Consider the following 23,998-nt stretch of genomic DNA (forward strand, 5'->3'; position numbering starts at 1 on the left):
CCGGTCCCAGCCTCCCTTTTACGCACCCCGTTGTGATGCTGTGTGCTGTGCTGTGCGTGGACTGCCGGTGCCGTATGCGTGTGAGAGGGTCGGAGGGAGGGAGGGAGGGAGTGAGTGAGTGAGTCGTGTGCTGTGGCTTATCCTTGTCCTATGCGGATTTTACCGCTGACTGCCTGCCGGAGCGGCTCGCAGCATCAGCAGTAGGCTGGGCTTTAGGCGCTGACATCCACATTAAAGGCTTTTCCAAAAAAAAGAAGAAAAAAAAACGCGCTTCACGGCTCCTCTCTGACGTGAGCCGGGTATAGGCGCGCGAGGGGATAATTGTGGTCGCCCTGGTTCGTGGATCCCAGAGGAGTGCATTTTAAAGGGACTTGGAGAGGAGGAGGCAGAGAGGCGAGGATGCTGAGTGAACGAGGCGGGAGATGAGCGATGGCCAAGGTAAGCTGCATGCTGCTGAAATGACCTGGAGGTTTCTTTGGCGTTTTGGCGGCAATAATTGTCCTTATATGCAGATATGAATATCAACTACAAAGTAGAATCGAAGTGTTTGGCAGCACCGTGTACGTACAGGATCTACACATGGTAACCGCACAAGGAATACGCCGCATGTGTGTGTGTGTGTGTGTGTGTGTGTGTGTGTGTGTGCGTGTGTGAATGTGTAGGGAGGTTGAGTAATGTTATGCATAATGCAGACCCACCACGGGCGCCCTCCTCCACTCTATCGTCACCTGACATACACAGTGTACACCTGCTGCCTGTGCACGCATGCGCAACCATAAACGTGGACGACGGAGTGACGTAGATTCCCAAGGTTTGAGGAATTTGACGCATGCGAGCGGGCCGTGTTGGGCTATTCTATCTCCTTTACTCACAAGTCGGTGGGATTAAGGTTCAGGCCAAAATTCACTTCCACGTTAAGCTTGAACATCACGACTCGAGGCGATGATTTCATGAGGTGATTTATAGTGGCCTCATGTGGCCCACAATGAATTAAAGTCACCACAACCAGATGAGTCACTTAGAGCTTGTAGCTGTGAATCAGAAAGTGTGTCCATATCCCACTAAAAGCACGCTGGGTGCTCTCATTGTGTCCACAGAGATGTTGCATTATTTACAGAGCAGTGTGTCCCCGGATGACTTCCTCACCAACATGCGCTTGACATTTCATCAAATACACTCATGCTAAACTGAGCTGGAGCCTACAGTGTTTCACAAATATCTTTGGGGGGGATTTTACTCCTCTGGTTTAAGAACACACAATTTTTTTGTGGGTTTGCGACAAATGTCATACCCACTATGCACTCAAGCAACTTACAGGCTATTCTCAACTATCTTTAGTAAGCCTATGGCATGTTCAATTATTTCACTGGATTGAATGTCAGAGTTCATCATGGGATCCTGGACTGGATGGATTCTTGGCAGAACAGTTGGAAGAGGATGATGGAAAAGAAGGATGCTGATGGCCTAGTGGTTAGGTTGCCCCCCAATGTACGAAGGCTGTAGTCCTCTAAGCGGGTGGCCTGGGTTCAAGTCCACCGTCCTGTCGAGATAGAGGCAAAATCTTTAGAAATATTTGACCCAGCAATAATCTATTCCTATTCCTAATCTTTCAGTTGGACATTTACAACAAAACCCCTGCTACCAAAAAACAACCATATGGACAGCCAGTCCTGACCGAGGATTCTGATTGGACAGGAGGCATTTCATAACAACATCACTGGGACTGTTCACAAAGTGTATCTCTGATAATTAACACTACAGACTGTTTGTCCTGAATAATCCAGCTGGTACCTCTACATTGTTTTCTCTTTTTTTGTACCTGATGAAGGCCTAGTACTGAAACGTTGCCAATAAATGTTTGTTTGCAAGTTGGACAGTGTGCAGGACTTTATCTTTAAGTTTTTCATGGACACATTGCTCTGCTGTCTTGTGAAGTGGATCTGCGAAGGTTTTTTCTATTTTACCTCTAAATCACAAAAAATCAGACTCTTAATGAACTTGCTGTGTGATAAAACAAATAAATGCTCCATACAGTAGCAGGTCTGTGGTAACCATGGACACAAACACAGTAGCAAGAGTGCAGGAGAATGTTTGGGTTGCTTGGCAACAAGTCAATTTTAGTTAAGATGTGGAACCAGTTTAAATGGAAGAGCAAATAAATCATAATCTGTTGTTTTGACTGTTTTCTTCTACACTGGTTGGAGAACTGTCGTAAAACAGCAACATCACACTCCTATCCGAGATGTTGAACTAAATATTGACACTGCTGTGATTATCTTCAGCACGAGGCCACGTTGACTTCCAGCAGTGTTTATTCATATAGGCTACAACATCACTCCCTCTCGTGTGAGATTGATTAGTTATGTAGATTTTGTTTTGGGGGGAAGACATAGAGCAGATACATTTGTTTTTCTACTGTCCATGAATTGCAAATGACAATTTCCAAACTGGCTAAAGTCACTTAATATTGATATACAGTATATACTACTTTAAACATTATGTTGAATTATTAGATCGATAATTTTCCTCATATGGTGAGAAGTTGTTTCCTTTTGGGGAAAATAATAATTGACAAAATATAAAAAAGTAGCACAACATTATTTAAAATGAAATTCATTTGCTTTGGGAGGAAGTTGAATAATATAGAACCTTAAATATACTGGAGCCCGACTGATTGACCGGCCAGCCGATAATATCGGCCGATATTACTTATCCAGTGACTATCAGTGTCTGCTAATTTTATCGAAGATATGTGCAGATATCACTCGATTTATTCACCAGTCAAAAAGCATTGCATTTGAGTTTCATTGTATTACACTAGCTGTTCTCTTTCACCAGCAGAGGGCGCTATATGGATCAAAACAAACATTATCACTCTCCAGAGGGTCAAGCGGTGATGCACGTATATGCCCAGTTAATTTTCAAAAATACCCTGTATGCTACTCATATAAAAATTAGCTGACTCATTAGTTTCATTTTTGAAATTACTGAAAGACTGTACCACCTCCGACAGAACACCTGAAGCAGCCAATGAGACCAAGCTGACTTGCGTCACCAATCAGATTTTGCATTCTCTGAAAACTCCCCCTAAGCTCGCGCTGCAAGTTGTATAAAGCCACACATAATCCCTTCTTCTCATCCAGGAATTCATCTGTATTGTTTTTGTCGTTTTCTATTTTTCGCTGCAAAACAGAACACACAGCAAGAGAGCCAGCCGACCATGTCGATCGTCCTCAATATTGCTTTTTAAGTCACGTTTGATCAGGCGAGTTTCTGTGGGATCTCGTGTCCTTGAAATCGTTACTCCATACTGTCTCCTGGTCTGGCCGAGTCGTCCAGTGTGTGCGTTTGGAGGACTGTCCTTTTGTCTGTGGTCTCCCACATTTTAAAAATCGGTTAAGATTTGAAAATCGCCTAGTGTGCAGCCAGCTTTACACAAACATTCACAGCTCAGACTCAGTGCAGCACTGATGATCACTGACATGGGCTGTTATTCATACAAAAATATTTTACCTCATTATATTTAGAAATGTTCTTATGTTGGTTTGAGATGTTTAGGGTATTTTGATTGGGGTATTAAAGTTCTGGATTGATTATACTTAGATGATGTGAAGGCTTCTTTCTCCACTGTCCAAAGTGACCATATGTTGTGCAGGAGCCAGCTGCACATGCTCTGAGCTGCACCAACATGCCGTCAACAAAGTGGTTGAGTGGAGTGATAATAACGCTCCAGGGATTAACACAAAGAAAGCAGAGAAGAATGTTTTTGGTTCACCATCTGATGCTCACAAAGCCCCTATTTTTATTCATAATGAAAAACTCCAGAAAGTGTCATCTTCTAATTATTTGGGTGTAATGATCGACCGTCTAGTCCTGGAAAGACCACATAGAATATACATAACAGAGAATTTATTACCTCCGCTGGCTGAGATCTTTTATTGCAAACAGACAAATTCTTGTCTTGTTTTTTACTTCTGTGACTTCAGTGTCCCTCAGTACTGTAACCCCACATGTTGCATGTTATGTCCACTACTTTAAAGTCCAAACTGCTCCACCAATAAAAAAAATCTCCTTCAAAGATTGTAGGCCAACCACTCCAGAGACTCAGCCTTAAATAAAAACATGTTTAGTCTGGTCATTGTCTCTGACCCTATCACGCTCTGAACAGTGAATTTGAAATATTACCATCAAACCTGAGATACAGGGTCCCTGGTTTAAATAATGTCAGACTGAAGTAGCTTGATAACGGCAAAAAATCATAATCACAATCTGTTTTTTAATAGGTTTATTTTTGGGCCTTTTTTTAAATTAGAGAGACAGGAAAGTGGAGTCAGAATAGGAGAGAGAGTGTGGGGAACAGCTTGCGGGAAAGGAGCCATAGGTCAGATTAAAACCTGGACCGCCCCCAGGAGGACTTCGGCCTCCTTTAATGGGGCGCGCGCAATAACCACTAGGTGCTCCAAATATCATGATTGTTTTGATTTATATCGAGTTCACAATTATTAAACACGATTACTCTTTGATTTTTACAACATCTGCATCACTTGTGTCTATTGAACTTTAACACTCTTAAAAACAATCAATAAATGAAAATGAAGAAGTGAAAAATATAGATAAATATAATAACATTATGATAAGTAATTGAGGTAGTGATGTACAACAAACACTTTGAACACACATGACAAAAGGAGCGCCACACAGCATTCAGCACAGTAATGATTTAATCTCCATGATCTTGTTTTTATTGTGGGAAGATAAAATCATCATGGAAATTGACACCTGATTAATTTCCCAACTCTAGACTGAAGTCTCTTTTATACATCAGTCAATCCTCAATTTACACATAGAGCTGAATCCCAGATCAAAGCACATTAAAGACCTCTGAATATCTGTTTGCTGTTTGAATGTTGTGTCAAGTGTTTCAGTGTATCGTGTCTTTAATTTTTATGTTGCAAATGGAGCGACTGGGAGACACATTTCAGACATCGTCTGATAAAGTTCTATCCATCCATCCATCGCTCAACATAAAGATCAGACAATAATGCAGAACAAGAAAAAAAAACAGTTTCTGACCCAGGTGAATGTCTTTTGATGATGAAATAACAACATCGCTTTTTTTTCTCGCACAATCATTCATCTGATTCTTCCTCATAGGATTCTCTTAATCCTCTCTTTTTTTTCTGCACTGAGGTCACTTCACTTTGTAACTATGAGTGTCAGATTCAAAAGAACGCTAGTTTGCAACACCTCATACAGCAGACAGCACCAACCTTTAATAACCTTTGTATGTTATTGCGAGCATCTGTGTGTGTGTGTGTGTGTGTGTGTGTGTGTGTGTGTGTGTCTCTACTGTATGTACCCTGAACCAAAGGCTGCTGATGATTTTGCAGAAAGGTGATACATGTTTGAAGTTGCTGAGCTGCACTCTCGTCTTTGTGCCCTTCATTGTCTCTCTCTTTCTCTCTCTCAGCCTCTCTTCCCCTCTCTCTCTCGCTCTCTCTCTCTCTCTCTCTCTCTGCCTCTCTTCCGCTCTCTGTCTCTCGGTGTCTGTCTTGCACATGCATACACGCGTCTCCAGCATCGTTTTGTGTGTGATCGTTCCTGCTGTGTGCGTCTCAGTTCCTCTGGGCTTCTGCTGATGTTTGCTTTCCTGCAGGATGAGGCATCCTGTGACTCGTCTCAATGTGACAGCATCATGAGATGTTAAAAATCAGTAAACGGTGACACGGGGAGTGATTTTTAAAAAAAGTATGCAACCCATAAATATGCATAATAATTTATAATGTGATAAACTGTCATAACATTAGCAGCTGCAGTCTGTTTTAGTCACATGCACACAGTAAAAGGTTATAATAATCCAAAACTCTGTCAGTGATTGAAGACTTCTTAAGTCAAACAGTTCAGTCAAACTTTGATGTGTCCACATGTCCACATTATGCACCTGATCCCAATTCTTTCTGTCTTTCTGGGTCCACGCTGTTGTCTATTTACTTGTCTTGTATCTTGTAACCAGTCTCTCAGACTGAAACTGTCTCGTTCAATTCTTGTTGACCTGCAAGATGTGTTGAAAAAGAACAAAGTGCAGCAAAGGTACAGCAGTGGTGGAAGGAAGCTCTTTTTATGGCAACTTCTTATGAGCTAAATGTGGCCTAAATTTTAAAAAAAATGCATGTGTGACGTAACTGCACATGACATCACTTCAAAATCAGGATTAGGTCTATATTCTCCTCGTCATCATTGTATTCAACCCATACAGCTTGTTTTTGGAAGGTCTGGTGGACGTTGGTCCAGAAACAGATCAGAAACACAGAAACAAGTTCCAAAAGACCGTGAGGCTTACAGACAAAACTGAACCAGAAGGATGTCTGAAAAGTTCTATATCTTTGAAAGTTAGCCGGTTGAGTGAGTCGATGGCTGATGAGAAGAGGTTTGGTTTGGTTTGGAGAAGAAACCACAGCTTCGGTTATGTGGGTTAAGTACCATCTGTGTCAGCGACGGTTTAGTCTCAGGCAGAGGGAGAAGCATCACAGAAACCCTTAATGATCAATTCCCTGGTGTTCTCTCTGTGATATGAATTTGGGAGAGAAAATGGGTTGTGTGGGTGTGTGTGTGTGTGTGTGTGTGTGTGTGTGCACATACAGCTGCATGTGTGTGTGTGTGTTGGCCTAAATAAATGAAGCCACCAAGAAGCTTCATCAGACACCTGAGTGCCGGAGCTTTTGTTTGACCTACTTCCTGAGTGGGTATCAATTATAAACCACTCCTTTAAGGACTGTGATTGGTCTTAATCATATGTTAAAGAAGTACAGCCTTTACTTTCACTCGTTCTTTTAAACATCATGACAGCCATGCAGCCCTATTGACTTTGGTTTGTCCACAAATTGTCAAAGTTCGAAGGCAAAATCTACCCAAAGTGTTTAAAATGGGTATTGCAGTCCAAATTCAAAACATTGAAGATAGCTGCCGTCCCCTCCTCCCGAGAGCAGAAGCACTCGTGGGGAACCTTGAAACCTGTCTGCGTTCTACCCTCATTCCATTTAAATGGAGAAAAGCATCCCCAGTATTTATCCTCATTGTACCACATGTCTGGTCATGGAGCATAAAAAAAGGCTGAGGTGTTTTAGGTCGGGCAGAATCAGTAATATCTGAACCAGTTCACTTGCCCACTACCCTCTCTGCAACACCTGTAGGTTTGCCGTGGCAACTGGTCGAAAACATCTGTGTGGGGGTGCCTTAAAACCGCCTACCTTTCTCTGATCAAAACAAATACAGACCATGCCGGACCGGAATCGTAAGGTCATTATAATGTCATTCAGCAGATATCTATCTATCATATTGGACCTTGAAGGTGTAGCACCATCTGAGAGACTTCAAACGTAGGCACAAGTTGCATCTTAAATCTTACAGCTAGCTCCTAGTAGGTGTAAAGTCCTCTGTAAAAAAATAAGGTAGTCATGGTAAATCTTTTTGAAAGGCGGGACAGCTTGGAGGATGAGGAGAAGCAGAGATTACAGTTACACCACTCAATGTCACGGTTGCTGTTTCACATAAAGTGTAGATTCAGTGAGTAGGCTTCAGACATCAGCTGATCATTGTGCTTTGTCATATTTGACGTACATTTTCAGCGTTGTTTGTGTTACTGTTCAGAGACTATTAGGCCCGAGAGGCAGCACTGCACCAAACACTAAATGCTTTTCTCTGATTGGTCACATGAAATTAAAACATCAACATCATCTGTGAAAATATTTTGACCAGTTTGGACGTTACGCTCTACTAGTTAAGACGAACCTTACATCTCTGTGGTGCAACCTAACACTGACACAACTTAACAAACTATAGTTTACACATAGGGTTTAGTGTGGACTGTCCACCCAAACTTAAGACAGAACTTAGCCATAGCGGGTGCAACAGGCCATAAGAATCCTGGGATTTCGGGGCGCTGGTGGGGCAGGTTAGTGCCGGCGCCCCATGTATGGAGGCTGTAGTCAAGCGGGCGGCCCAGGTTCGAATCCGACCTGTGGCTCCTTTCCCGGATTTCCAACTCTATCCGCCGTCCTATCCAATAAAGGCATAAAACGTAAAAAAAAATCCTGGGATTTGTAGTTCTGCAATTAGAGGCTTGAATGTCCCATCAAGGCTGTGGTGCACTAGGCTTCAAAAGATAAACCATGAAACCATTGAAAAATCAGAAATGACAGAGTGATTACTATTTTTTAATATTATTTTGTGTTTATCTCTTTCTTCCAGGGGCGTCCTGAAAGTGAAGAGGAGCATCCATTGCTATAGCAACAGCTCCTGTCCTCTCCTCCCCTCCTCCAGTCGTCCTCTCAACGCCTCTCTTCACCTGTCGAGTGATTGTTTGCCTTTCCTTTTCTTCCAAAACCTCTGTCATCTGTCACCATGACAACCTCAGCCCTACGCCGGCAGGTGAAGAATATTGTGCACAATTATTCAGAGGCGGAGATCAAGGTATTGTCAGTGCTCTCTTCAAGTGTTGTTGGTGCGCAAGTAGCTTTCACGTGGCCGACCTGGATGAAGGGTTAACTTGATAACAAGTCATACCTACTCAAACACAACAGAAGAAAACTATCCAATAATATCTGTCCCTTTGTTCCTGCTTCTTGTCATAAATAATCTGAATGTTTATGATACCGTTTTGTATGAATGAGAACGTGATACACATGCAAGGTAAATATGAGAAGAAGTGTTTCTTGTTTCTCTGATGGTGATGTGTAGGTCCGTGAGGCCACCTCGAACGACCCATGGGGCCCGTCGTCGTCGCTCATGTCAGAGATCGCTGACTTGACCTTCAACGTGGTGGCGTTTGCAGAGGTCATGGGCATGGTGTGGAAACGCCTCAACGACAGCGGCAAGAACTGGAGACACGTCTACAAGGTGACCTCATGAAGGACACAAGTTCCTGTTACCATTCAATCCTTATTCCTCCTCCGATCTGCTTGTTTGCTCTCAGGGGAATTCACTGAGATAGGATTGTGGCCGCTAATAGCTCCATGAACTGCGCATCATTTGTCCCCGCTATCTGCTCAAGTCATTAGGTCCAATTCTAAAAAGTGCAAATTGCACTTATGATAGTCAAGTGCAAACACACCCATAAAGTAGTTCTGTTCTGAGCGGTTTGCTCATTTGATTGTGAGGTTGCGCTATCTGCACCTTAGCTCTGCTGCATAGAGCTGCACTCTCAGACAGAGCTCCATTTTGACCACATACAGACGATAAGCAGGTGAGGGAGGGCGTACCTTTCTAGTTTATTGTGAAGTTAGGACTCGAAAGTTGTGATGTTTCATCATTTAAGACTGAGGGCGCACTCACACTAGGCCCAGTCGGGTCTGAGCACGGTTACCTCTGTATACCTCATCACGTCGTAATAATTGATAGTCGTTCCCCATACCCGCTTTAAAACACGAGGTGACCATACTTTCCAACCATAGACTGTAAATGTTAATGGATGAAGCTTGAGTGACGTCAGCCATCTGTTACTGCAGGGGGCTCTGGAGGCTGATTAGCAGCAGCTGCCACGCTAAAATCCTCCTGACCAACCATGTCATTGCACCCTGACTAACACATACACTTACAAAACAGATCAAAACAGAAGCATTATACAGAAAGCCCCCCTACAGTTTGTGTCCATGAGGACAATAACTAATCAGACCTATATCATATTTTGTACCAGGCTGTAAACACATTCATTTCTGCTGTAAAAACGCACATTTTTGGCTGTGATGTGTACGGTGCCAGCCTCAAGCTGACGCTGCAGGATTATGCACTTCTGCATTGGCTTCATTTTTCAACACCGGAGCTTGCTGCTTGTTTCCAAGCCGTCGCTCTTAGTCTCTGGAATGCTCCCCCCATTGTCTTTGCAGCCCTTAGATTCCTGTAATACCTTCATGGAGCAGCCAAAAACGTTTATTTTCAGACCTTTGAGCATTTGGTGAACTTATCTGCATAACTGCACCACTCCTGTCTTCTTCTATTGTCTTATTTTTCTGCTTTTATATCTCAGTGATATTTGCTTTTTATGCATCACTCATACTCATTTGTGTTATTGTCTTTTATTGTTCTATGCTTTTTTATTTAGTTGTATTGTGTACTTGTTTGAAAGTAAAGCACTCTGTGACCTGTCTCTGTGAAAGGTCCTAAACACATCAACTTGACATACTTACTTAAAGCTCTTGTGAGGAGAACTTCTGGCTTTCCTCCATTTGGCGACCACTGTGGCCAAAGAGGTACCTGTAATCTCTTTGCTGATGTTGCCCTACACTTCTTGAGTAGTGTTGCTATGATGACAAACCTCATCCTGTTTTCTCTTAAAAATGCAATGTATCTCTCCTTGAGAATACTTGCTGTGGAAAATGTAAAAAAAAGTGTGTTTCTATGGCGTGTTGTTAATCTCCTCATCTGGCACCTACCCACAAACAGCACTTTAAGGCATTAAGCAAACAAACCCCGAAAAACTCTTCTCGCTGATGGTCTTGTTTACTATTTGCTGGTCTTACAGAGGCATCAGTATCAATCTCAGTCTGTTCCATAACCAGCTCAAAACTCCTCACAGGAGCATTAAAGAAAGAAAACAGCCATGACATCATGAATGGTACTCAAAATGACCTCAATAATGTCCAAAAAATATTTAAATCTCCCCCATGAGCTCACTGTATAGTCCTCTACAGAGTATTTTGAACTAAGTGTTGTGTGATCATCCTGTGTTTATCTCATTGCACATCTCCCTGTACAGCAGTGTTAACATGTTTATGTTGTATCCTTACTCTTTGACTACAATGTTCAGATGTAAGGACGTGCTAACTTTGGAGTATCAGTGTGTTAATCAGGATTGTCCTCTAGGCTCTGACTCTGTTGGATTACCTGCTGAAGACGGGATCAGAGAGAGTGGCTCAGCAGTGCCGAGAAAACGCATTCACTATCCAGGTACCGAGGGGGACACGGCACTTACATTGATGCTTTATATGTGTTTGTTCACATCGATCATCATCACTTTTCACATCCACTTCTCCTCCTGGGTACCTTTGGAAAAAAAAAAAGATTGTAATTAGAAATTCATGTTATTTACAAAGTCAAAACCTTTATATAAATGCAGAGTCCTTCTTAAAATGTCCTGAATATTCTGGCTGCTTGTGTGAATGCAAACGGACACATTTTTCACCCCAACTTTATCTGGAGTTGTTTCCGCCATCCCCCTATAAAATGTTCTGCAGGCATACAGTATGAGCTGATGTGTGAACAGAGCAGGTAGTATGATATAAATTCAGAGAGCGACAGGTGAGGCTGTCTGATGACGACCAGTTTGGCACACAATGAAATTACGTCATACACCTTTCTCTTCTGCATTTTCTTTTCCACTCTTTGGTTTATACAATACATACACAATACACTGTCTAACACAGAATCCTTTTCACGTCAATTCTTGACCCCCCCCCCCCCCCCAAACTGATTGTAAAAATCTTCATTCAAGTCATTATGTGTGAAAGAGCAACTCTGGAAGATTTCAGGGGCAGACTGTCCTAAAACAAATATAAATATTCAGGAGAGCATGTGTGTAAAGGGCTTTAGAAAGCATCACTTTATTGATCCCCAGAGGGGAAATTCACAAAGACAAGGAGCAAGTAGTTAGTACAAAATGAAAATCAAAGTGAAGTGAAGTGAACCATAAAGGACAATGAAGACATTCTGTATATAAAAGTTAAGGTCAAATGCTTTTCTAATGAATAAAATATGTTTTAACGGAATAACCTTAAAATAAATGATGTCAAATCCTTTTTAATATCTTAAATTTGCCTTAAAGTTGATGTTGTTTCTCAAATATGCGGGATCTTTGTTTTTTTTCAAGACTCTGCGTGACTTCCAATACGTGGACCGGGACGGCAGAGACCAGGGAGCCAATGTGAGAGAAAAAGCTCGCCAACTGGTGTGTCTCCTCCGGGACGAGGAGCGACTCCGCCAGGAGAGGAGTCAAGCATTAAAGACCAAGGAGCGAATGGCTGGGGGAGGCAGTGGTGGGGGTGGGGGTGGGGGTGGGGGTGTTGGTGGGGCCGGGGGGGTGTATGGAGGTATACCCCCATCTTACCACCCAGGCAGGCGAACCAGTCAGCCCAGCATGGCTGTGCTGTACGGGGAGGAGTTCAGCCGCTCCAGAGGCTCTCCCTCCTCCTTTAACTGTGAGTATCTGTAACCAGCGTTCACTCTGTGCAACTCTTGTTTTTCTTCTTCATCCCCTCCTGAGGGAAATGTATCGCTTTGGCTGCTTAGAAATCCATTATCTTCACAAGCTTGTCTCTAACTGTGACTGCTGTCTGCTGCTGAGCACAGAGTGTAGAGTCAACTTTTAGAGCCTCATTCCTGACTGTTTCATCTGCTCTTTTGTTGACAGTTCCAAGTCAACAAAACCATAAAATCCTATTTCAATCTTACCCTTGTGATGATTGTCCAATTTAGTTGTCTTGCTTCTCTCATACACTTCAAAGTGGAATTCCAATCCCTCTGTCCCCTGAAGCCAGAGAGCCAAAAAGCAACCACTTCAATCATTAATTGTATAGCTACAATTTTGTGCCAGTGTTATCTGGAGACACTTTACAAAAGAGCATATGGGATAATATGCAGGAAGGATTTCTCCTTTGTATTCCTTGCGTTCCTGTTGTCCACACTTCATTGCTGCTGGGGTAGAGGTCAGAGCAGGCCGTGCATGAATGAGGACAGCGATGGTTGTGGGGACGACAGACTCTGATGATGGTGGCTGGACATCAGGCGGTGGTTGAGACGAAACAGTCCGAGGGTGGGTGTCTAGCGGTGGTTTTGGGATGCCACAGTCCATTGTTGGTGGCTAGGCGTCAGGGACGTCAGGTGGTAACTTCACTTGTGTCAAAAGTGACAACTGTGGATGTGCTGGGTGGTTGTTTTTTTTTACCTTAAGGGTGGTGAGGGACGACAGTGAGTCTATTCAACACTTCTTTGTGCTTTAAGTCAAAACAAAGACTTGAGGAAGGAAAGAATTATTAGTTGATGTTGCGAATAAATGTCTGGTCAATCCATAGATTTTACTTTTAGATAGACGGAGAAACGGCCGCCTGGGAGTGAAGAAAATGTTTTTTGGAGCTCCCCCTGCTGGCTGGCTGCAATATAGGCCATAAGACCCTGCCTCCTCCATGTTAACAGATGGGTGATGGGTCGAGTTAAATTACACATTAAATACATATTTGCTGCACCAGGATTTTGCTGGATGGTTATAATTATGATGATTAATGTCCAAGTGTTTATTTTTCTGATTAGTTTTGTTTTTATTAGTTATTTGATACAAAAGGGGCGGCTGTGGCTCAATAGGTAGAGTCGTTGCCTTTCAACCAGAAGGTTGAGGGTTCAATCCCCAGCTGAGCAACATATCCAATGTGTTCTTGGGCAAGAAACCTAAACCCCACATTGCTCCCACTGCTTCGGTGGCAGTGTATGAATGGATTAGTGTTGTACTTACTCTCTGATGTACATCACTTTGGATAAAAGCATCTGCTAAGTGAATTGTAACAATGTGAAAAAGAGCAGATGCAACATCATGATTGACAGCTTGGTTTTGTGAGTTAAATTTGTGCGTTGGTTGGCTAAAGGGGCGTGGCTCCCTCCTGCTTGTGTCATGTTTCTAAATTGCATCACTAGCGTAACATGTCAGCGACCCTTCTGGGGGTATTTTGCGTTCACTTTTCTACAACGAAAAGAGATGGAGATGCAATGTCCATAAAAATATGAAGTCAATGCGTCAATGCCGCTCAGTCCTTTAAAAACCTGCTTCCTGGGGATTTTGTATGAAACCAGATCACGGCTTAGGTTTTAGAGCTTTGTGGCTGCAGGCAGCTGCAGCATGTTGCGGCAGAATTAAGAGCAATGAGAGTGAATTCAAACAGCACAGCATGAGCCAGGTTGTAAAAATATTAGCTTCAACTTCCTACACTGCTCCGAAGGGGCTGAAAAAAAGCTCCAGATCCAGATGATTGTTCCCTTTTCATCCACACAAGGCATAATCACTGTCACAATTGTCATTTGATATGTTGTTGTGATGAAAATATGGATTGGACGGTTTTAATCCAAACCTTTGTGGAGCCCTCAACAGCCTTTTTTGTGTGTTGGGAATTTGTGCATAAATGGATAGAGCGTTAAAAATACACCGACTGATCTCTACTGAAATGCGATTTTGTGCTGTAGCCCAGCACTTTGGACAATCCAGCACATAGATTATCAATACTGCAGTGCAGGCCTGGAAATATTCAAATCAGCTCCACACGTCCTGTGCTCCCAGCTAATGCAAACCCAAGTCAATCTGACACTTTGTTCCCCTCTGCAGCCTCGTCCTCGTCTCCACGCGCCGCCTCAGACCTGGAGCAGGCTCGACCTCAGACCAGCGGGGAGGAGGAGCTGCAGCTCCAGCTGGCTTTAGCCATGAGCAGGGAGGAGAGTCAGAAGGTAGGACAATACACACACACACACACACACACACACACACACACACACACACACACACAGTCTATGACACACACACACTGATATTATGATAATGTGCTCCTCTTGTACGTCAGCATATCCTCCCACTACACACTCTCTCTCTTCCGCTGTTTCGCAGCCACACACGTCTCATTCCCTCTTGATTCCAATAATGAAAATTTTGTTACAAACATTGTGAACATTCGCCCACCTTCTTCTAGCTTGCCTTTCCACTCCGTTACCATAGAGATGGATGAGGACACACAACTACAGATTGCTTTAAGTTTTCGCCAAAAGGAGCGTGAGCGGGGACACACACAAATAAACGCACCTCAACCATGATCCTTCACTTTCACTTTTATTAACCCTCGAGTGTGTGTCCTCGTGTGGTTTTGACTCTGTGTCCATCTGACAACTTCTTCCCTAACTTTTTCTCTTCAGTCGACTTTCCTCTTCTCAGGGCCTCTGCTGGATCTCAAACTGTTCAGATTTATTTATCTTTTAGGTCTCTATAATTTTACATTTTTGGATAATTTATTTCACTGATATATATTTTGCAGAACAGCACACCAATCCTCAACCTGGGGTATCTCTGTCCTCTACCTTTTTCTTGGTAGAGCTGTTTTGCTTGAGATTAGAATAATCCAACACATATTTGTTTTGAGAACCATTCAGTCTTATGTTCATTTTCCCAGGTTAAATAACTGGAATGAGAGAGGGCGTTCAACACCTAGTACCTGCTCCGTACACTTCTCAAACTGTTTCGATTTTGCTGTCCGCTCTCCTCCTTCAGCTTTTTACACATTCTCTCTTCTCTCTCTTACGTCAGGGTTCAACTTCTGCACAAAAGCCGCCAGATTCGACTTCATGTTGGCCAAAACTTTTCACTTTAGTCCATTGTGTTTGTGTGCGTATTTGTGTGTGTATGTGTGTGTGTTTGTTCATGCTTGTTGCCAAAATGTTGATGATGTCACGATGCTGCCCCTGCAGGAGCAATGCTGTCGCCAAGGAGACGAGTCTCTGTTACAGAAGGCCCTGGATGAGAGCAGGAGAGAGAGCCAGTCAGAGACGCAGGAGGTGAGTTTAAAAATGTGTGTGTGTGTGTGTGTGTGTGTGTGTGTGTGCGTGTGCGTGTGTGTGCGTGTGTGTGTGTGTGCGTGTGTGTGTGTGTGTGTGTGTGTGTGTGTGTGTGTGTGTGTGCTGCAGAGTATGTGTGTGGGTGCAGGCATGCTACACAAGTATGTGTTTGCATGGAGAGGTGGGCGGGTATGTTTGTAGGAGGTTGCTGGCAGACATGTAGAGAGTGCAGTGGAGTTTATGGTGCGGGCAGTGTTACCGGGAGGACACAAAAAAGACGTGGATGAGCAGAATGAGAGAGAAACATCAGAGAGCCGAGAGAGGGGAAAGACGTGTCTGCTGAATGATAATGACTGTGTCTCCTCTAACCTTGAGCTCAGCATGACATTTCCCTGAAAGCATACTCCTTATCTTGTAGCACACCAGCTCCTGTACTCATTGGCCTGTCAAAGAGCCAATCAGAGTCATCGGCGGCCTTATGTAAAGGTCGCCCTGCCTTGTAATTGGTTATATTATGTTACTTATCAATGTAATCTTGGAGCTTTCAGGTGCTCAATAGAAAAATGGAAAATAAGTCCTAGAATAAAACTGTCAGAGAGCCTTGTAGTCGTTCTCTGATTGATGTATGCGGACATTTTCACAAGGTCAGCCACATGACAAAGATTATAAGGTTTCAGTCATCATCCATTCAAGTCAGCTCAAGTCACATTTATTAATAAAGCACATTTACAAGCAGAGTGCTGTACAATGCTTCAAAAACATTGTACAGGAGTTCATAACATCCACAAGAACAAAGAAGCAACTATAACAAAGAAAACCTGAAACCAGGGGACTAAAACGCTAACATATAAAAATAAGTTTTGATGCAGGAGACTCCACAGAGGAGGCAGACCTGATGGAATAAGGGAGGCTGTTCCACAGTTTAGAGGCGTTGACTGCAAAAGCAGGATCAGCTTTGAGCTTGAGACGTGAACAGGGGACAGCCAGGAGGCCCATGTTGGATGATCTCTAAGGGGCCTAGATAAAGTATACGGGTTAAGGAGGTCGGAGATGTACAGGGGCCAAGCCATTCAGGGCTTTAAAAACAAACAGTGCAACCTTAAAATCGATTCTGAAGCATATTAGCAGCCAATGAAGGGATGCTAGGACAGGAGTGATACGCTCCCTCTTACCTAAAAGACATAGACAAGACACAGATTAAGACAATAATAAAATACAATTATTGAAATATAGTTTTTGTCACTGATAATGTTCACATGCAAAAACTATTCCCTTAAATTTTCACGGAGCGCTGAATGTGTGAAGGCAAACGGCAGAATTTTTCACCCCAACTCTACCTGGAATTTTTGTTATTGTGTTGGAATCATACAGCAAGTTATACGAAATGAAATAAATGTTTCCTGCCGTCCCCCCTTTGTAAAATGTTCACCTGTAGTTAAGATGAGCTGATGTGAGAACCAGCAGGTAAAAGTCAGTAGAATTCACCACAGACAAGCAGGCAGGGTCGATGTGACCAGTGAGCAAACGGTGTGATTGTTGTGCACTTCATACTCTTTGTTCTTTTCCACTAATTCATTGTTATTGTGAATACGTTGCATGAAGGCAAAAACAACTGTCAACATATGAAAGGGCGTGTCTAGAGGGTGGCCGCTTGAAATCTGATTGGCCACCACAGGTGCCACCCATCACAAAAATCCTAAACTATGATTGGCTATTTCCCTTGTCTGAGTCGGGACCGGTGGAAAAAACTACTTTTCTGTCTTTTTTTTTTTTTTGCAAAAGGTTGCTTTTAGTTTCTTGTATTTTTTTATGAATACTTTGCACATCTGTTTCATTAGACAGGTACATAGGATCGGGTAAAAAACTCTCAATGCTCAAATATAAAACATGCAGTAGAAAGTAACCGAACGGAGTTGGTCATACATCGGCTGTTGTCAACAGACTGTTGTCATAGAGACAGGACGGACGTGGACAGTTCTTCTCAGCGCACAAAAGGCTTCATGCAAACACTCCCAGGTGCACAGCCTGCGCTTTTCTGTCTGGAAAAACACTAGGTGGACAAGGGGTCTAAGAAGATATTTATGCTTCCATTATCTTGTTTCAGAAACGTTATAATAAATATGCTTTAATACATTTTTGAAGTCAGAAAGGGTCAATAATTGATATTAATTTGTGTGGGTGGGTGTGTTTGCACATCAAACTTAAGGCCACCCCTGCAGAAGTCCTTGCCCCAGTTGGGCCACCCCAGTTATAAAAGTCTTGACATGCCCCTAAATATATATCAATAGTGTCTGTCTCTGTGGCTTCGTCTCCCAACTTGGATTTCTTCCTTCAGTCTTTTTACTTCATGCCTCGCCATGTTCTTTTGCTCCTTTCTCTTGTAGTCAGCCATGCTGGACCTGGTGGACATATTTGGCTCTTCATCTGAGGCCAAACCTCCACCTAGAGACCCTTGGAACTCTTCCGAACCCCCCTGTGATGACACCTCCGACCCCTGGGACTCTGTAGGTGGGTGGCTCTTTATAGACGCACCAAGTTAGAAGCTAGATCTGCTGAACTCTCTCTTTGTTTCACATTCTTTCTGTTTTTGTGTTTTTATCACCTAACATCGAGTGCTGTGTTTCTTCTTCAAAGCGGTCCACTCCAGCACTCCTGTGATTGGTAGCCCTTGGACAGCCCCTCCCTCGTCTTCAACAGCATCCAATCCGTGGGCTCCATGTGCAAACTCACACTCAGACCCCTGGGAAGCAGCACCCGTCTCCTCCAGTCCTGTCAATCATGCGTGGGACAGCCCAACCGACAGGGGTACGAGTTGGAAACCCCCCCTTATCAATATTTATATACATAATGTGTGTCCAAAAATGTAAAAACAGCACTCTACCGAAGACTCAACGGTTTTAAATTTGACATGCAGATGGTGCCGGAGCCGATCCATTCGTTGAACAGGAAGACGAGAAGCCTAACCCCGAGGTTCCTCAAGTTTCCTCACCGCAATCTGCGAGTCCCACAGGTAATAAAACATTACTTATTATTTGGAAATATTTAATTTAATCCATGAGGAGTACCCTGCATGCAGATTACTTCAGTGGGGGGGGGGACACACCAGAATAAATGAATGAATGTAGAAACTAACTGAATGAATAAGTGTCCTCATTCAACACAAGGGGTCACTAAAGGGCTTTAAATGATGTGAGTCACAGGCTACTTCATTAATGATAGTAAGATTCTGTCGCTACACGTCAGACATTGCTCCTTCCCCCTCGTCATCAGAACAGATAATAGGTCCAAGTGTCTGGAAGAATGCTGCGATAAATTTTGGTTTCTAATTCCCGATCCATGAAGCTGCTCTGGTTGCTTGCCGTAGTGTTTCTAGTGGCCCGCTTAACTATTATTAAAGCTCCTGTGAGGAGTTTGTAGCTTATAGTGAAACATAATTATTTTAATGCTGGTGCCTCTTAATGACCTTCATAGGAAAAAGAGATCATCAGGGGAAAAAAATATTATTGCTACGATCATGTGGGTGTGAGATGAGGCAATTCATCACAGAAAGCTGCCTTTGTTCACATTTTCCATGTTAAAGATTCAAAATGAATATTAGTTTGACTGTAAAATGAAGCAGCATTACTATTTTTTTAAAACATTAAAAACAAGATCCTTAAAGAGATAAGAGGTACTGCTTTCTCCACAGGGGGGCGCCAAAAACAATATAAACATATTTTCCTCACAGGAGCTTTAACCTCAATTTGTATGAAAAATAAATGTAGTTACTGCAGAGTGTTACTTTATCAATCACCCATGCAGTGTGCATCCCATTTTATCTCAATAACTATTACTGATTTGATTTTTCCTTGCAGAGGACGAGCTGTTTGGGGTAAAGTCTCCAGACTCGGACCCCTTTGTCGAAGCAGATTCAAAGCCAGATCCGTTTGGGTCTGACACCCCGGTGAAGCCCCTTGTGAATGGACGCGAGTCATCCAGTCCAGAGATGTTCGACCTGACCCGGCTAGCACCGCCCCTCAGTGCCCCGCCCACACGTGTGTGTCGAACTCCAGAGGCCTTCCTGGGACCTACAGGGGCCTCGCTGGTCAACTTAGACGCTCTGATAACCTCAAATCCCCCTACAAAGATGCTCAACAACCCCTTCCTCTCAGGTAAACCACAACTCAATAACGACGTCATGCTTCTGTTCAAGGTAGAATATATAACTTTGAGTGTGGTGGCAGGGCTAAAGTTTGGAGAGGGGAAAAAAACATATATGAAACATGTTTGAGCTTCTGAGTGACTCATTAACAAGCTGTCTGTCACTGTGAACACAGAGCTGAGAACAACACACCCAGACGGAGTTTGACTTCACTCTTCTTTTTAGAAAGTCGTCACTTAATTATATAATTAGTTCAGATTTGACATTTGCTACATGAATGTTCTGAAACGTTGCATATTATACCTTTAAAGAAACATTATTATTATTTTTCCTAATTTATTCCTCCCCTCAAAATTCTCTTTTTCCAGGTCTGAGCGCTCCGTCTCCCACCAACCCCTTCCACTGTGACCAGCCTCGCCTCACCCTCAACCAAATGCGACCGCACTCCACATCCCCTCTGCCCCCCCACATGCTCTCCTACAGCCCGTCGCTGCCCCTCCCTCTGCACCACCACCCTCCGATCCTGCCCTCATCTTTCACACAGCCTCCTGCGGGACTCCTGGACATTCCCTCCAACCTCCCGCAGCCTCTCCTCCCCCTCTCTCCACGACCGGCAACTCGCACTCAATCCCAGACGCACACACACAACCACAACCCTTTCCTCTGAGACCCCTGCATCTTTTGAGACGACAGAATGGACTCTTTCTTTTTTGGATCAATCTATGCTGACTACAAAGAGATTTGTTTGACTGAGCCTGGACTGGACTAAGGATTGTGTTCTGATGTCATTGTGCACACTTGAAGCGGGATCGAACTTGGACTGGATGAATTTGTGTCTGAAGACACATCAGCTGCTATATTACCTGAACTCTTGAAGCAAAGCTAGCTCACGCACACACACACACACACACACTCACACACACACTCACACACATATATATTTTATATACACTCAGGCGCACATGGACACAAACATGCACACACCAACAAACAAACAGGGTGTATCCTAACGGTCCCTTCGATGCCTTTTCCCCATCAGCAGAGACGACTCCGAGCACCCTCCGACCACACACAGAACTGTTCCTTTAGCGATGAGTCCACAGATGATGATTGTCCACCATCAGGATACCTTACCGCTGCTGCTTCACCGACAAAAGCATGAATGCACCCCACGCCCCCCGAGAATCCAAACTATTCTCTTCTGCAGAGCACCTGAGATGACTCCTTCTAACAAACCCTCTTTTGTTTCTGATGAGTCAAGTAGTATCTTGAGCTTTTTTTTGGCACAAGTGAAACAGTGGAGACGGTCCAAAGGTTAAAGGTCCTGTGGGGAACTTTTATTTTACGTACATGAGAAAGTGTTTTTTTTGTCAAACGTATCACTAGCTGTGAGTCTTCAGTGCTTTTTTTTCTGCAGCATGCAGTAATAGAGCCTTGTGGGGGACCATTTTCTTAATCATACTCCCTCCCGCTCCAGCGATCCGATATCGATATTAGGGAGAGAAAAAAATCTGATATCTGATCGGTTCAAAATTAAGAAATTCGTCCAAATGCCAGACATGCCTTCCTTTCTTTGATGTTGTGCTCGTTTTATTGTCATTAGTTGATTCCATCATTGTTGGCATTAGCTGAATCATGGACCTGCTGGGATTTATTTTGACCGCCCACTCCCACCCGCAGCAACGTTAAAACCGCCAGCAAGATTTGCGATGGGTCTCGCAATCCCAATGCAGCCCTCTATACAGTAACTCACTTTGTCTGAAACTAAGCAGGAGTGAATTCAGATATCATAAAATAACTAAAAAGAAGAAGTCGATCTTTAGTCTCACGGGCTTGCTTATTTCTGTCGGTCATAGAGTGGCTTTAATGTTAGTTTCAGTTTGTTTCGCAGCTATAAACTCCTCACAGGTGCTTTAAAGCTTTAAGGACGCATTTAGCTCTGTTCAAGAACTACTTGACTCAGGTCTTCCTTTTGACATGAACACTATATTATTTGATTTCTATTTTCCGTGCAAGCTCAGAAGCATCTGATACTGAATGAGTTCGGTTTTGTCCAAGACAAGGAGCCCGATCAATGTCCAGAATGGATTAAAAACTGGACTAAACCAGCCTAAGCAAGAGTTTATTGTCACAATCTGCACCTCCACTGGTCTCGATTGTTCCCTATCAGACCCCCGTGCCCGTCTCCACAGCTGACCCACAATGCATTCCCGGCTGGATCATATTGGGCCCCACAGAGGAGTGAATGAAAAGTTATTTTATCTACGAGAAGACAACAGAGAGATCAAAGACTTTATGAAGAGTAAACGAGGAGGAGGAGGAGCAAAGGGAAGATGAACGAGAACAAAAGTCCGATTTTTACAGGTGTTAAACTGACATCAGTTACTTTTATGATCGGATCAAGAGAATCTGACATGAAGAGATTTTTGATCATCACTGCACTGAACCTGGACCTGAATGTGAAATGCCTGCCCATAGATACACACAGGCTTAGTACATATGTATTTAACAGAATGACTCCTATACAGTATTATGAAATATTATACCAATAAATGAATGGTGTTTGCATTATAATCCAAAGTGTTTATGAGGTTTATTTTTTATTTATGCATCCTTTTCATTTATCAGGAGTAAGACCCACCTTATATCCCCCCCCCCCCCCTTCACATGTACACTCTTGAAAATGTCTAGAAGATTTCAAAACAGGCCACCCATGAAATCTCCTTGACTTGCCTGTTCACATTTGCACCTAACAGCAACAGAGAGTTTTCCTGTCGGACAGGAGGCGAGGCGGAGGGTCAGAATAATGATGTAATGGCGGTCGAAGAGCCACAGAGTCTGATGATATGATGCCATTTTGGGCCTTTTTTTAATCAATACTACATGTGATTGTACATATTCACACTCTTAATGGTAAACGGTAGATGGACTTAAGCTTGTAAAGTGTCCATCAGTAGTAACTAATCCCTTTCATGCACATTCATACCCTGCCAACAGCGGGAGCAACTTGGGGTTAAGTGTCTTTCCCGAGGAAATATCAGGAGCTGGGGATCAAACCTCTGACCTCCTGGTTGAGAGGCGACCGACTTTTCCAACTGGGCCACAGCCGCCTTGTCTTGACACGTGGAGAAGAACAACCTGGAAAGCTAACAAGAGTCGACAATCACACCTGTGACATACAGGTCGTGTCTCAGAAACGTCTTCATCTCCCCCTGCCCCGCTCGCACTCTGTGAATTTTACTGAATATTTACTGCTTCGTTCACGACTCACCCCGACTTTATGCAGACATTTAACTAGGAGGCTGACTGTCAACATTCTAAAAAAATATAGCTTTTTGCTTTCACACTTTCAGCTTGAGTTTTGTGTATGTTTGAAAACATCATATGAGATATAAGAGTGAACTTTTCAAGACGTTATGAAAATCCAGGTAATAAGAATGACCTAAACAAAGAACAGAACAGAAACAAAGAAGAGTCATTGGAATGAAACCTTGACATGCACAAGTCGCTGTTGCTCATGATCATATATATACATCTATAAAATGAAACCTTATTATTCACATGGGACTCTTTGTTTCTGTTCCTCCTTTGAAGAAGTCTCTTTGACACGTCACATCACAGTCTGTATCATTTCTGTATCATGATGTGTCAGTATCATCAGACCATGTGAAGTTAGATGACATTTATAGATTCATCACACAGAAAAGGAGCCGAAACCTGAAACCTTTGACTCCTTACTTGTTGCCAAAGAGAGGATGGAATTGATATGATCAGTTTTTCTCATCGACCACTAGATGGAGATATTGACACAGTGCACAACAGTTATAGCACCTTACTAGTAATCTTCTCGACTGGCACCACCCTGAAGTGTCGTTTACACAAATTTAAAAATGAACTGAATATAATCAGTCCTCTCGCTGAGGGTCTTTTTTTTTTTTTATAGACCTATAGAAACATACAGTCTGTTCCATAAGCAGCTGAAACCTCCTCACTCATAGAAGCTTTAAAAAAGTACTGAGGTCCCAACCTGCAGCCGATCCTCTGCAGGGAGCCATACTAAGACTTATCTACATGCTACTGCACATGTTGCTACCAAGCGGTAACCTGTGGTGCTGAAATATGATCCAAAGCTGAAGTGCTAAATAACGCAGTTCCTCGAGTGTCCACTTGAGGCTGGATGCAAGCCACCAAAGTCCCAACAACAACCATTTTAGAATACCCATTTTACAGCACAAATAATCGTGTTTACAGACTGCTTTAAAAAAAATAATTCCGTAGCATAGCTCA

General features: G+C 43.1%; 1 protein-coding gene across 1 annotated transcript; it reads left to right on the top strand.

Annotated features, from left to right (window-relative positions):
* Nucleotides 1-110: 110 nt before the first annotated feature.
* Nucleotides 111-22,285, top strand: epn3b (epsin 3b). Its single transcript, XM_061049559.1, has 12 exons — nt 111-438; nt 8,248-8,469; nt 8,737-8,895; nt 10,858-10,941; nt 11,861-12,188; nt 14,357-14,475; nt 15,484-15,570; nt 17,955-18,078; nt 18,205-18,375; nt 18,485-18,580; nt 19,425-19,721; nt 20,080-22,285. Exons 2-12 carry the CDS (start codon nt 8,401-8,403, stop codon nt 20,376-20,378), a joined length of 1,833 nt encoding a protein of 610 aa, XP_060905542.1. The 5' UTR covers nt 111-438; nt 8,248-8,400; the 3' UTR covers nt 20,379-22,285.
* The last annotated feature ends 1,713 nt before the right edge of the window (nt 22,286-23,998 follow it).

Source organism: Labrus mixtus, chromosome 2 (genome assembly GCF_963584025.1).
Source record: "Labrus mixtus chromosome 2, fLabMix1.1, whole genome shotgun sequence".
Lineage (NCBI taxonomy): Eukaryota > Metazoa > Chordata > Actinopteri > Labriformes > Labridae > Labrus > Labrus mixtus.

What these genes read in the sequence shown, in the direction of transcription:
- epn3b (XM_061049559.1), top strand. Translation starts at nt 8,401, where the DNA reads ATGACAACCTCAGCCCTACGCCGGCAGGTGAAGAATATTGTGCACAAT. An exon ending in CTCTCCCTCCTCCTTTAACT is followed by an intron (nt 12,189 to 14,356) that starts GTGAGTATCTGT and finishes TCCCCTCTGCAG; the next exon opens with CCTCGTCCTCGTCTCCACGC. An exon ending in GCAATCTGCGAGTCCCACAG is followed by an intron (nt 18,581 to 19,424) that starts GTAATAAAACAT and finishes TTTTCCTTGCAG; the next exon opens with AGGACGAGCTGTTTGGGGTA.